General features: G+C 48.2%; 1 protein-coding gene across 2 annotated transcripts; it reads left to right on the forward strand.

The window, feature by feature from the left end:
• Positions 1 to 4927: 4927 nt before the first annotated feature.
• On the forward strand, positions 4928 to 9814 carry LOC311518305 (uncharacterized protein). Of its 2 annotated transcripts, none has more exons than XR_014710947.1 (3): positions 4928 to 5411; positions 7318 to 7492; positions 7571 to 8438. XR_014710947.1 is itself a non-coding variant. In XM_084624007.1 (3 exons), exons 1-3 carry the CDS (start codon positions 5200 to 5202, stop codon positions 8994 to 8996), a joined length of 924 nt encoding a protein of 307 aa, XP_084480133.1. In that variant the 5' UTR covers positions 4928 to 5199; the 3' UTR covers positions 8997 to 9814. The 2 variants fall into 2 exon arrangements, 1 of the variants encoding a protein (XP_084480133.1); XM_084624007.1 differs by lacking the exon at positions 7571 to 8438 and adding an exon at positions 8460 to 9814.
• Positions 9815 to 12114: the final 2300 nt, after the last annotated feature.

The following is a 12114-nucleotide window of genomic DNA, read 5'->3' on the forward strand; positions in this document are numbered from 1 at the left end:
CCCTAAGGTTATTTTTACCAGCTTAGGTTAAAACTTCCCTAAGGTACAAACTATTTTACCTTTTGCCCTTGGACTTTATTGCTGCCACCACCAAGCATCTAACAAATATATAACACAGAAAGAGCCCCCTTGGAAACGTCTTTCCCCCAAAAATCCTCCCCAAACTCTACTCCCCCTTTCCTGGGGAAGGCTTGATAAAAATCCTCACCAATTTGCATAGGTGAACACAGACCCAAACCCTTGGATCTTAAGAACAATGAAAAAGAAATCAGGTTCTTAAAAGAAGAATTTTAATTTAAAAAAAAAAGTAAAAGAACCACCTCTGTAAAATCAGGATGGTAAATACTTTACAGGCTAATCAGATTCAAAACATAGAGAATCCCTCTCAGCAAAACCTTAAGTTACAAAAAGACACAAAAACAGGAATATCTATTCCATTCAGCACAGCTTATTTTCTCAGCCATTTAAACAAAACAGAATCTAATGCATATCTAGCTAGATTACTTTCTAAGTTCTAAGACTCCATTCCTTTTCTGTTCCCAGCAAAAGCAACATACAGACAGAGAGAACCTTTGTTTCTCCCCCTTCCAGCTTTTGAAAGTATCTTATCTCCTCATTGGTCATTTTGGTCAGGTGCCAGCGAAGTTATCCTAGCTTCTTAACCCTTTATAGGTGAAAGGGTTTTTCCTCTGGCCAGGAGGGATTTTAAAGGTGTTTACCCTTCCCTTTATATTTATGACACAGGCGATGATACCGAGGCCTTCTTACAAAATTTTGATAGGGCCTGCCTTGGGTACAGCATCTCTACAGACCAGTACATGGTAGAGCTGAGGCCACAGCTCAGTGGACCCTTAGCAGAGGTGGCGGCTGAAATGACGAAGGAACACATGAACAAGTATGAACTGTTTAAAACCAAGGCAAGAGTCAGAATGGGGCTAACACCCAAGCATTCCCGTCGGCAGTTCAGAGCCCTAAGGTGGAAACCAGACGTGTCATTTACCCGACATGCCTACCACATTGTGAAACATTGGGATGCCTGGATATCAGGAGCAAGTGTTAAATCTCCAGAAGAGTTGCCCTTCCTAATGCAAATGGAGCAGTGCTTAGAGGGTGTTCCTGTGGAAATAGAAAGATACATCCTAGATGGGAAGCCCACAACTGTAATTGAGGCAGGGGAAATTGGAACCAAATGGGTGAAGGTGGCAGAAAAGAAAAGCACTAGTAGCAGTTGGGGCGAATATCAGAAGGGGCAAACCGGAACAAAATGGGTGGACGGAGGAGAGAAGAACAATCCTGGTCGCAGTTGGAGCGGAGACCAGAAGGAACAACCTCCGAACTCACCCTACTACTGGGGACAGCCCAAGGCCCCAACTACACACCAAGGAACACTCCAGACACCTTATAGTCCTGCTACACCTTTCTCCAGCAACCCACCTCGCCCCAGTGACCCATCAGCTGGACGATGCTTTAAATGTAATGAGCTGGGGCATATAAAGGCCAGCTTCCCCAAGAACCACAACAAATTACAGTTTTTTGCCCCGGAATCACACCAGAGGTCCTCAGGCCCAGATAGTTCTCAGATAACTTCGGAGCAGAGGGAAACTGCGAGTGTGGGCGGGAAGAAGGTCAATGCGTGGAGGGACATCAGAGCACAAGTGTCAATTATCCATGCTTCCTTAGTGGACCCCAATTTAATCGATCCAGAGATCCAAGAAACAATTCAACCCTTCAAGTCCAACTCTTTCAATTTGCCTACAGCCAAGTTGCCTGTCCAGTTCAAGGGCTGGTCAGGAACGTGGACTTTTGCAGTCTATGATGATTATCCCATCCCCATGCTGTTGGTGGAAGACTTGGCCAATCATGTGAAGCGAGCCAAGAGGGTGGGAATGGTCACCCGCAGCCAGGCTAAGCAAGCTGTCATGCCTAGCTCTGTTCTGGAAACTTCCACCAGGACCCGGTAAGAGGTAATGGAACTGGACCCCAGGCCAAAGTCTGCAACAGCAGAAGTGGATCCAGTCCCAGAGACCCAGACAGAGCCAGTCTCAGAACTGGAACCAGCGGAACAACCAGCACCAGAACCATTACCAGCACTGAACCCAGTACTTGCAACCCCAACGACAGAGGGCCCCACCGAACCTGAACCAACAGCAGCCTATAACCCTACACAAGAGGCTCAGCCGGAGCCTGAACCCCAATGTAGTGCAGCAGTGGAAAGCGGTTCACAATCAACGCAAACACCCCCATCCCCTACATCGCTTCCAGAGGGACCCAGCCCAGATCCACAATCCAATGAGGAACTGAAGTCTTCACCCTCAAGGGAACAGTTCCAGACCAAACATGCAGTAGATGAAAGCCTCCAAAGAGCTTGGATGGCAGCACGGAGCAACCCACCACCTCTCAGCTCTTCTAATCAATCCAAGTTTGTTGTAGAAAAAGGACTTTTATACAAGGAAACTCTTTCTGGTGGACACCAGGAAGACTGGCATCCTCAGAGACAGTTGGTAGTTCCAACTAAGTACCGGGCCAAGCTCTTGAGCTTAGCCCACGATCATCCCAGTGGCCATCCTGGGGTGAACAGGACCAAAGACCGTTTAGGGAGGTCATAACAATGGGAGGGAATGGGCAAGGCTATTTCTACCTATGGCCGGTCTTGTGAGGTGTGCCAAAGAGTGGGAAAACCCCAAGACCAGGTCAAAGTCCCTCTCCAGCCACTCCCCATCATTGAGGTTCATTTTCAGCAATTAGCTGTGAATATTCTGGGTCCTTTTCCGAAAAACACACCCAGAGGAAAGCAGTACATACTGACGTTCATGGATTTTGCCACCCGATGGACGGAAGCAGTAGCTCTAAGCAACATCAGGGCTAAAAGTGAGTGCCAGGCAATAACAGACATTTTTGCCAGGGTAGGTTGGCCCTCCGACATCCTCACTAATTTTCTGGCAGGAACTATGGAAAGCCTTTGGGAAGCTCATGGGGTAAATCACTTGGTTGCCACCTCTTACCATCATCAAACAAATGGCCTGGTGGAGAAGTTTAATGGAACTTTGGGGGCCATGATACGAAAATTCGTAAATAAACACGCCAATGATTGGGACCTAGTGTTGCAGCAGTTGCTCTTTGCCTACAGAGCTGTACCACATCCCAGGTTAGGGTTTTCACCATTTGAACTTGTATATGGCCGCAAGGTGAAGGGGCCATTACAGTTGGTGAAGCAGCAATGGGAGGGGTTTACACCTTCTCCAGAAACTAACATTCTCAACTTTGTATCCAACCTACAAAATACCCTCCGAACCTGTTTAGCCCTTGCTAAAGAAAACCTACAGGATGCTCAAAAAGAGCAAAAATCCTGGTATGTTAAACATGCCAGAGAGCATTTCTTCAAAGTAGGGGACCAGGTCATGGTCTTAAAGGCGCTCCAGGCCCATAAAATGGAAGCATCGTCGGAAGGGCCATTTACGGTCCAAGAGCGCCTGGGAGCTGTTAATTATCTCATAGCATTCCCCACCTCCAACCGAAAGCCTAAGGTGTACCATATTAATTCTCTAAAGCCCTTTTATTCCAGAGAATTAAAGGTTTGTCATTTTACAGCCCAGGGAGGAGATGACGCTGAGCGGCCTGAAGGTGTCTACTACAAAGGGAAAAGTGCTGGTGGCGTGGAAGAGGTGAACCTCTCCATGACCCTTGGGCATATGCAGCGACAGCAGATCATGGAGCTGTGCCCAAGTACACACCAATGTTCTCAGCCATCCCAGGACTGACTGAACGGGCATACCATTCCATTGAAACAGATAATGCTCACCCAATTAAAGTCCAACCTTATCGGGTGTCTCCTCAAGCTAAAACTGCTATAGAACGGGAGATCCAGGATATGCTACTAATGGGGGTAATCCGCCCCTCGGGCAGTGCATGGACATCTCCAGTGGTTCTAGTTCCCAAACCACATGGGGAGATAAGTTTTTGCGTGGACTACCGTAAGCTAAATGCTATAACTCGCCCAGACAACTATCCAATACCACGCACAGATGAAATATTAGAGAAACTGGGACGGGCCCAGTTCATTTCTACTTTGGCCTTAACCAAGGGGTACTGGCAGGTACCGCTAGATGAATCCTCCAAGGAACGGTCAACCTTCACCACACATGTCGGGCTGTATGAATTTAATGTGCTCCCTTTCGGGCTGTGGAATGCACCCGCCACCTTCCAAAGACTTATAGATGGTCTCTTAGTGGGATTGGGAGAATATGCAGTCACCTACCTTGATGATGTGGCCATATTTTCAGATTCCTGGGCAGAACACCTGGAACATCTACAAAAAGCCTTTGAGCACATAAGGGCAGCAGGACTAACTGTTAAGGCTAAGAAGTGTCAAATAGGCCTAAACAGAATGACTTACTTTGGACACCAGGTGGGTCAAGGAACTATCAACCCCCTACAGACCAAAGTGGATGCTATCCAAAAGTGGCCTGTCCCAAAGTCAAAGAAGCAGATCCAATCCTTCTTAGGCTTGGCCGGATATTACAGGTGATTTGTAACCACAATACAGCCAAATTGCTGCCCCACTGACAGACCTAACCAAAAAGAAACAGCCAAATGCCGTTCAGTGGACCAAAGAGTGTCAGAAGGCCTTTAACCAGCTTAAAGCGACACTCATGTCTGACCCTGTGCTAAGGGCCCCAGACATTGAAGTCTGTAACACTTAGATTTAGCCTGGATGCAAGGCCCTAGAGAGGGCTGAATTGAAAACGGGGGTCCTAGATAATACAAGTAATAAATATATTGGCATGTGCCACACACTATGACCCCAATCCAACAATGATAGATCAATGCACTTGTGCAGAGCTCATTGCAGTAACAGTGTGCCTAATAGGAAACCAAGGCAGGTAGGCACTATGTTCTGAGTAACACAATGTGCAAAAGGAAACTCTTTATGAAGATACTGCACTGAAGGGTTAATGTCTAGCTATTCCACCTGGAAGCAGGCGGGGCACACCCTGACTGTTTCCTAGGAGCAATGCACACATTGCTCTATCCAAGGACAAGGGCTAGATATGAACCCTGAGAACTTGATTGTTTGGACAGCAACTGTGGGAGGTTTTTTTAGCCTGGGCTCAAGGCCTGAGAACCAGGATTGTAGTAGATAGAGGATGGTAACTAAGCATATGAATCAACGTCATACATTCCTTTGTGTAGCAGTGTGTAATGCTTAGGGGGAGAAATATAATAAAAGGAGAAGGTGGAAGGCAGGGGGGGCAGAACAGCCCATCTCCGCTGACCAGCCTGCTTGCTTGCAAAAAGCTGTGTTCTGTCTCATCACTGAACCGCAACAACTGGCGCCCAAACGTGGGGCCCTCAGCACTCACCTCGCCCGGCAAGGGTTTCAGACGCGTCACTCATCCACTTCGTGGATCCCGGTGAGTATTTTTCATTGTGGTAAGTATGGGAAGCTCCCTCTCTGCTTTGCAAGTGCAACACCGTAATGAGCTGCAGTATTTGCTGCGTAAGGCTCAGCATGACTGCCCGGCTCGAGAACTCACTCTCCTGCTACAGGAGGTGCGTGCCAAGTGCCCGTGGTATCCTGAAGCTGGAAGCCTTAAATTAGCGGACTGGGAGCGATTGGGCCAGACATTGCACAAAGAGCCTCGGGCACCCGTGCAGGCTTTACATGCCTGGCACCTCTGCCGCGACGTGGTACAGCGTGTCGCCTCAGACAGACCCTCCCTCGCGAGGCTGGTGCTCTCGCCGCCCCCGTCCGCCCCTGCAGTCATCCCCCCTCCTGGCGATGCGACACAGCGTGTCGCCTTGGAAAGGCCCTCTTCAGCACCAACAGAGGAGCTGCCGATCCTGCCACCCCCGTCCGCTCCTGCAGCCATCCCTCCCCCTGCTTCGCCCCCAGTGCCTCTATTACCACCGCCTCCCTGGCCTTCCCCACCGGAGCCGGTGTGTGATCACCCTCCCCCCATGGGGCCCCCCAGAGAGTCATCTGCATCTGCTCAGAAGCTTTCGCTGGTGCAACAAATGGTTCACGCAGCGAAAGCTCGATCAGATCTTACAGCAGAGGAGCTGGCTGATCTGGTCTCCGTTTGCCCGGTGACCTGGCAGAATGATGACCAGGGCAACCCCGTGGGCACCTGGACCACTCTGCCATACTCGGTGGTTAGAGAGGTAAAGAAAGCAATTCGTGAATTTGGCCTGACTAGCACCTTTGTGCGTGGTCTCATTGAAGGGATGGGTGCTGGGTACTCCCTAATCCCTGAGGATTGGAAAACGCTGCTGCGCATGATGTTGTCACCCAGTCAGTATGTTATTTGGCTTAGTGAGTATCGGCAGATGGCAGAACGCCAAGCCCAGGTATATAGAGAGCAAGGTATCATTTATGAGCATTTGGCAGGGGAGGGCCAGTTTGCTACTATTGGGATGCAGTCTCAACTCCCTCCGGCCGTCTTCCCCATTATCTCCACCTGTGCCCAGCATGCTTTCAAGAAGGTCCCGGATTCAGGCAAGCCTACCAAAAGCTTTGTCAGTATCCGTCAGCGTGCCTTAGAGTCCTTTTTGGATTTTACCAACAGATTGCAGGAGGCTATCCTCCGACAGGTGGATAACACTGAGGCAGCTCACGAGCTCCTGTTAAAATTGGCAGTTGAAAATGCAAATGAGGATTGCCGCCGTGCTCTCCAGGCAGCACAAGTCTCTGGTATTTCAGAGCTCTCAGACATGCTGCGGGCGTGCCAGAACATTGGCACACAAGCCCACAAGGCTGGAGTTCTGGCTGCCGCCCTCAGAAAAACTGGGAAGGAGGGGAAGCGCTGTTACCGCTGTGGTAAGGAGGGTCATTTTCAGCGGGAGTGCCGCTCATCTAAGGCACCAGCCCGACCCTCAAAGAAGTGCCCCAAGTGTGGGAAAGGTTATCACTGGGCTAATCAGTGTCGTAGCGGGTCGGGAAACCGCGCGACGGGTCCCCCCCGAACCCAGGGCCAAACGGGGGTGTTTCCTACTCAGGCAATCGCTCCTCTGCCTTGGAATCCGTAGACTCTATGAGGGCAGCGACTGCTGGAAGTGCAGGGCTTGATTTGATCATGCAGGAGGACACTGACTTTCAGCTGCCAGGGGAGGTCTGTGCCATACCTACACAGGTGACGGGACCTCTCCCTGCCGGCTTTGTAGGTCTTGTTCTCCCTCGCTCACATGCTGGGAAACAGGGCTTTTTTGTCATTCCAGGGGTCATTGATGCTGATTACACTGGCATTATTAAGGTTCAGGTGTGGACTCATCTTCCACAGTCGCTCCCGCGTGGACGGTCAATTGCACAATTGATTTTAGTCCCCTATCAGGTGCCAGCTGCCGAGGATCGAACTCGGGGCGGAGGAGGCTTTGGATCTACGTTGTCTCACTCGCCGTCTCACAGCGTTCAGAATTAGCTGCTGTTATTTTGGCCTTTCAACTTTTTGCTGATTGTCCCTTTAATTTAATTGTGGATACCCATTATGTTTATCAGGTAATTGATCATTTACCCCTTGCCCTCATTACCCCTCAGGTTGATGCAGATCTCCTTCGCCTGTTTTTGTCTTTACAGCGTCTTCTTGCCACTCGTCATTTCCCTTACTTTGTTGCTCATATTCGCAGTCATACCCCTCTGCCTGGGCCACTCACTGAAGGCAATGCACGCGCCGATCGCGCGTTGCGTGGTCAGGTGAATTCCCTTTTTTCTGACCCCATTGAAAGCCATGCCTTTTTTCATCAGTCTGCCTCTGTTTTGGCCCGGCAGTTCCACATTCCTGCTGATCATGCACGTTCTATTGTTCGTTCCTGCCCCCACTGTGCTGCTGCTGCTCCTACTTTTTCTTATGCTGTTAACCCCCGAGGTACCGCAGCAAATCAGCTGTGGCAAATGGATGTTACTCATGTACCACAATTCCGCCCCTATTCATTTTTACATGTTTCCGTTGATACTTATTCAGGTTTTCTTTGGGCAACCCCACAACGTGGGGAAGCCACTAACAAAGTTATTCACCATTTGCTGGCCTGCTTTTCTGTTATGGGTCGCCCTTGCCAAATTAAAACAGATAATGCCCCAGCCTACTGCTCTGCAGCCCTCTCCACCTTTTGTGCCCACTGGGACGTCCGTCTTAAACACGGAATCCCTTATAATTCCACGGGCCAAGCCATTGTTGAACGTGCCAATCGCACACTCAAAACCTTGCTAGATAAACAATTAAAACAAGGGGAGCTGCATCTCCGAACCTTAGGAGACATTCAACAACAGATGTATATTCTCTTGTTTACTTTAAATAATTTAACACTGAATGCAGATCAGCAGACCCCTGCGGATCGGCATTTTCACAAATCTGAGGTACTGGAAAGACCGCGTGTCTTTTACCGTCAGCTGCCCGATCCGCAGTGGCTGGGCCCAGCACCTCTAATCACTTGGGGTCGGGGATATGCTGCTGTGTCTCTCCCTGCAGGACCGTTGTGGGTTCCAGCCCGGTGCATGCGACCAGCACTTAAACAACATGGCATGGCACCAGGGGCTGTCGAATCCCATACCAGAGTTTCAGCTGACCTTGGAGGAGACCGCGTTGCCCCCCGAGTCGACAACGGCGGGACGGAAACGGAGGAGGCGTAACGTCCCAAGCCAGCCCGTGACAGGGGGAGCAGTAAAAGCATTGGTCGCCACGGCTCAACGAAAACTGGCAGCAGATCAGCAGCCAGAAACTCCTAAGACTTTGTTTGTGGCGATTCTCACCCAAATCACTGCTAATTCTGTGATGATTGTGTGCCTTTTGTGCCTGCTATTTTCTGTAGGGGTTGGCTCGGAAGCGCCTCCCCCGTTACAAGCCCGAAGGAGAATAAGATACTGCTCTTTGCTTATGCTAATCTTTTCTCCCAGTATTTTAGCATGGCTAATTGGGGCCCGGCCAACTATACTTTGCCTCGCACGGCTATATTCCTTCACACACCGTACCCGGCCGGAGCTCACAATGTCACCTGTGCGCGTGTAGTTAACTGCACTAGTACAAAGGTGCCATTGGGCTGTCAAAAAATTTCTCAATCCCTTTTAAATTGTTCCCATGCTGTTAATGTTTCATATAATTATGGCCATATCATCCTACCATCAGGATGGGTTTTTACTTGTGGTTCATGCACCTTTAATTATATTCCTGCAAATTTAAGTGATGGCACCCTTTGCTGTCTTAGTAGAATGATACTTATATTGCCTTTTGCTGGTTACAATTGTAGTAAAAGAAGTGTATCCCTTTTAGATGATTATATTGCAGATGTTAAGCTTTTGGTTATTTTGTGTTTGTAATTATTGGGCTTATTTTTTGTTGTTGCTGTGTACAATGTATTCCTTCCTTGTTAAGACTTTGTAAAATTTTTGCCCTGGAAAGCTCTCCAGGTTATGTCCTTGTCTGTCTGGGAGTTAAATAGCATGATAAAACAAATTGGCGGCTACCATGAGATGGCCAATTATCAATAAACAAAAAAGGGGAGATGAAGGGTTAATGTCTAGCTATTCCACCTGGAAGCAGGCGGGGCACACCCTGACTGTTTCCTAGGAGCAATGCACACATTGCTCTATCCAAGGACAAGGGCTAGATATGAACCCTGAGAACTTGATTGTTTGGACAGCAACTGTGGGAGGTTTTTTTAGCCTGGGCTCAAGGCCTGAGAACCAGGATTGTAGTAGATAGAGGATGGTAACTAAGCATATGAATCAACGTCATACATTCCTTTGTGTAGCAGTGTGTAATGCTTAGGGGGAGAAATATAATAAAAGGAGAAGGTGGAAGGCAGGGGGGGCAGAACAGCCCATCTCCGCTAACCAGCCTGCTTGCTTGCAAAAAGCTGTGTTCTGTCTCATCACTGAACCGCAACACTGCACATTAACTTGTTCTCTTCTTTTTCACTTGTGTTATTTTAGTCCTTGACACTGGTTTTCAATTTGTTAGTAATACTAATGTCTGATGAGGTTCAACAAGGACAAGAGCAGAGTGCTGCACTTAGGAAGGAAGAATCCCATGCACTGCTACAGACGAGGGACCCAGTGGCAAGGCAGCAGTTCTGCAGAAAAGGACCTACAGATTATGGTGCACGAGAAGCTGGATATGAGTCAACAGTGTGCCCTTGTTGCCAAGAAGGCTAACGGCATTTTGGGCTGTATAAGTAGGAGCATTGCTAGCAGATCGAGGGACGTGATCATTCCCCTCTATTCAGCATTGGTGAGGCCTCATCTGGAGTGCTGAGTCCAGTTTTGGGTCCCACACTACAAGAAGGATGTGGAAAAATTGGAAAGAGTCCAGCGGAGGGTAACAAAAATGATTAGGGGACTAGAACACATGACTTATGAGGAGAGGCTAAGGGAACTGGGATTATTTAGTCTGCGGAAGAGAAGAATGCGGAGGGCTTTGATAGCTGCTTTCAACTACCTAAAAGGGGATTCCAAAGAGGATGGATCTAGACTGTTCTCAGTGGTACCAGATGAAAGAACAAGGAGTAATTGTCTCAAGATGCAGTGGGGGAGGTTTAGGTTGGATATTAGGAAAAACCTTTTCACTAGGAGGGTGGTGAAGCAATGGAATGGGTTACCTAGGGAGGTGGTGGAATCTGCTTCCTCAGAGGTTTTTAAGGTCAGGCTTGACAAAGCCCTGGCTGGGATGATTTAGTTGGGGATTGGTCCTGCTTTGAGCAGGGGGTTGGACTAGATGATCTCCTGAGGTCCCTTCCAACTCTGTTGTTCTATGTTCTACGAAACCATTCCTAGTAACCACAGATGCGTCCGAGCTTGGTGTGGGAGCAGTTTTAATGCAGGAAGGACCGGATCAATAATTCCATCCTGTCATGTTTCTCAGCAAGAAGCTGTCTGAGAGGGAAAGCAACTGGTCAGTCAGTGAAAAAGAATGTTAAGCCATTGTCTATGCTCTAGAAAAGCTATGCCCATACATTTGGGGACGGCGTTTCCACCTGGAAACCGACCATGCTATGCTACAGTGGCTTCATGCTGCCACAGGAAATAACAAAAAACTTATTTATGGAGCTTAGATCTCCAAGATTTTGATTTTGACATACAACACATCTCAGGAGCTTCTAACAAAGTGGCTGGTGCACTCTCCCGTGAAAGTTTCCCAGAGTCAACTGGTTAAAATTGTCCTTGAGATGTGGAAAATATTGTTAGTCTTTATACACTTGGTAGTATATTTAGAGGTGCATGTGTCTTATTAACTCTGTTTTCTCCTAGAGCTCCAGGAAGAAATCACAGCCAGTGTTTCACCCTATCTGTGATTTGGGGGCGTGTCATAAATATAAAAGGAAGGCTAACCACCTTTCTGTATACAGAACTATAAAATCCCTCCTGGCCAGAGGCAGAACCCCTTCACCTGTAAAGGGTTAAGAAGCTAAGATAACCTCGCTGGCACCTGACCAAAATGACCCATGAGGAGACAAGATACTTTCAAAGCTGGAGGGCGGGGAGAAACAAATGGTCTGTCTGTCTGTGTGATGCTTTTGCCGGGACCAGGTAAGGAATGCTCTCCAGAACTCCTGTAAAAAGTTAGTAAGCAATCTAGCTAGAAATGCGTTAGATTTCCTTTTGTTTAATGGCTGGTAAATAAGCTGTGCTGAATGGAATGTATATTCCTGTTTTTGTGTCTTTTTGTAACTTGAGGTTTTGCCTAGAGGGATTCTCTATGTTTTCCATCTGATTACCCTGTAAGGTATTTACCATCCTGATTTTACAGAGGTGATTCTTTTACTTTTTCTTTAATTAAAATTCTTCTTTTAAGATCCTGATTGCTTTTTAATTGTCCTTAAGATCCAAGGGTTTGGGTCTTTGCTCACCTATGGAAATTGGTGAGGATTTTTATCAAGCCTTCCCCAGGAAAGGGGGTGTAGGGCTTGGGGGGTATTTTGTGGGGAAGAAGTCTCCAAGTGGGCTGTTTCGCTGTTCTTTGTTTAACATACTTGGTGGACGCAGGTCCCCACATCTGTACCCTAGAGTTCAGAGTGGAGAAGGAACCTTGACACTCCCCCACTGCAACTTGAGACCATTACTCCTTGTTCTGTCATCTGCTACCATTGAGAACAATCTAGATCCATCCTCTTTGGAACCCCCTTTCAGGT

This window comes from Lepidochelys olivacea (genome assembly GCF_965140295.1).
Source record: "Lepidochelys olivacea isolate rLepOli2 genome assembly, chromosome: 3".
Taxonomy (NCBI): Eukaryota; Metazoa; Chordata; order Testudines; family Cheloniidae; genus Lepidochelys; species Lepidochelys olivacea.

Bases quoted from the DNA above. Each gene is read 5' to 3' on its own strand.
- LOC311518305 (XM_084624007.1), top strand. From the start codon at position 5,200: ATGCTTAGGGGGAGAAATATAATAAAAGGAGAAGGTGGAAGGCAGGGG. The intron at 5,412-7,317 runs GTGAGTATTTTT...AATTGATTTTAG, and splicing joins CATCCACTTCGTGGATCCCG to TCCCCTATCAGGTGCCAGCT. The intron at 7,493-8,459 runs GTAATTGATCAT...CTCTCCCTGCAG, and splicing joins ATACCCATTATGTTTATCAG to GACCGTTGTGGGTTCCAGCC.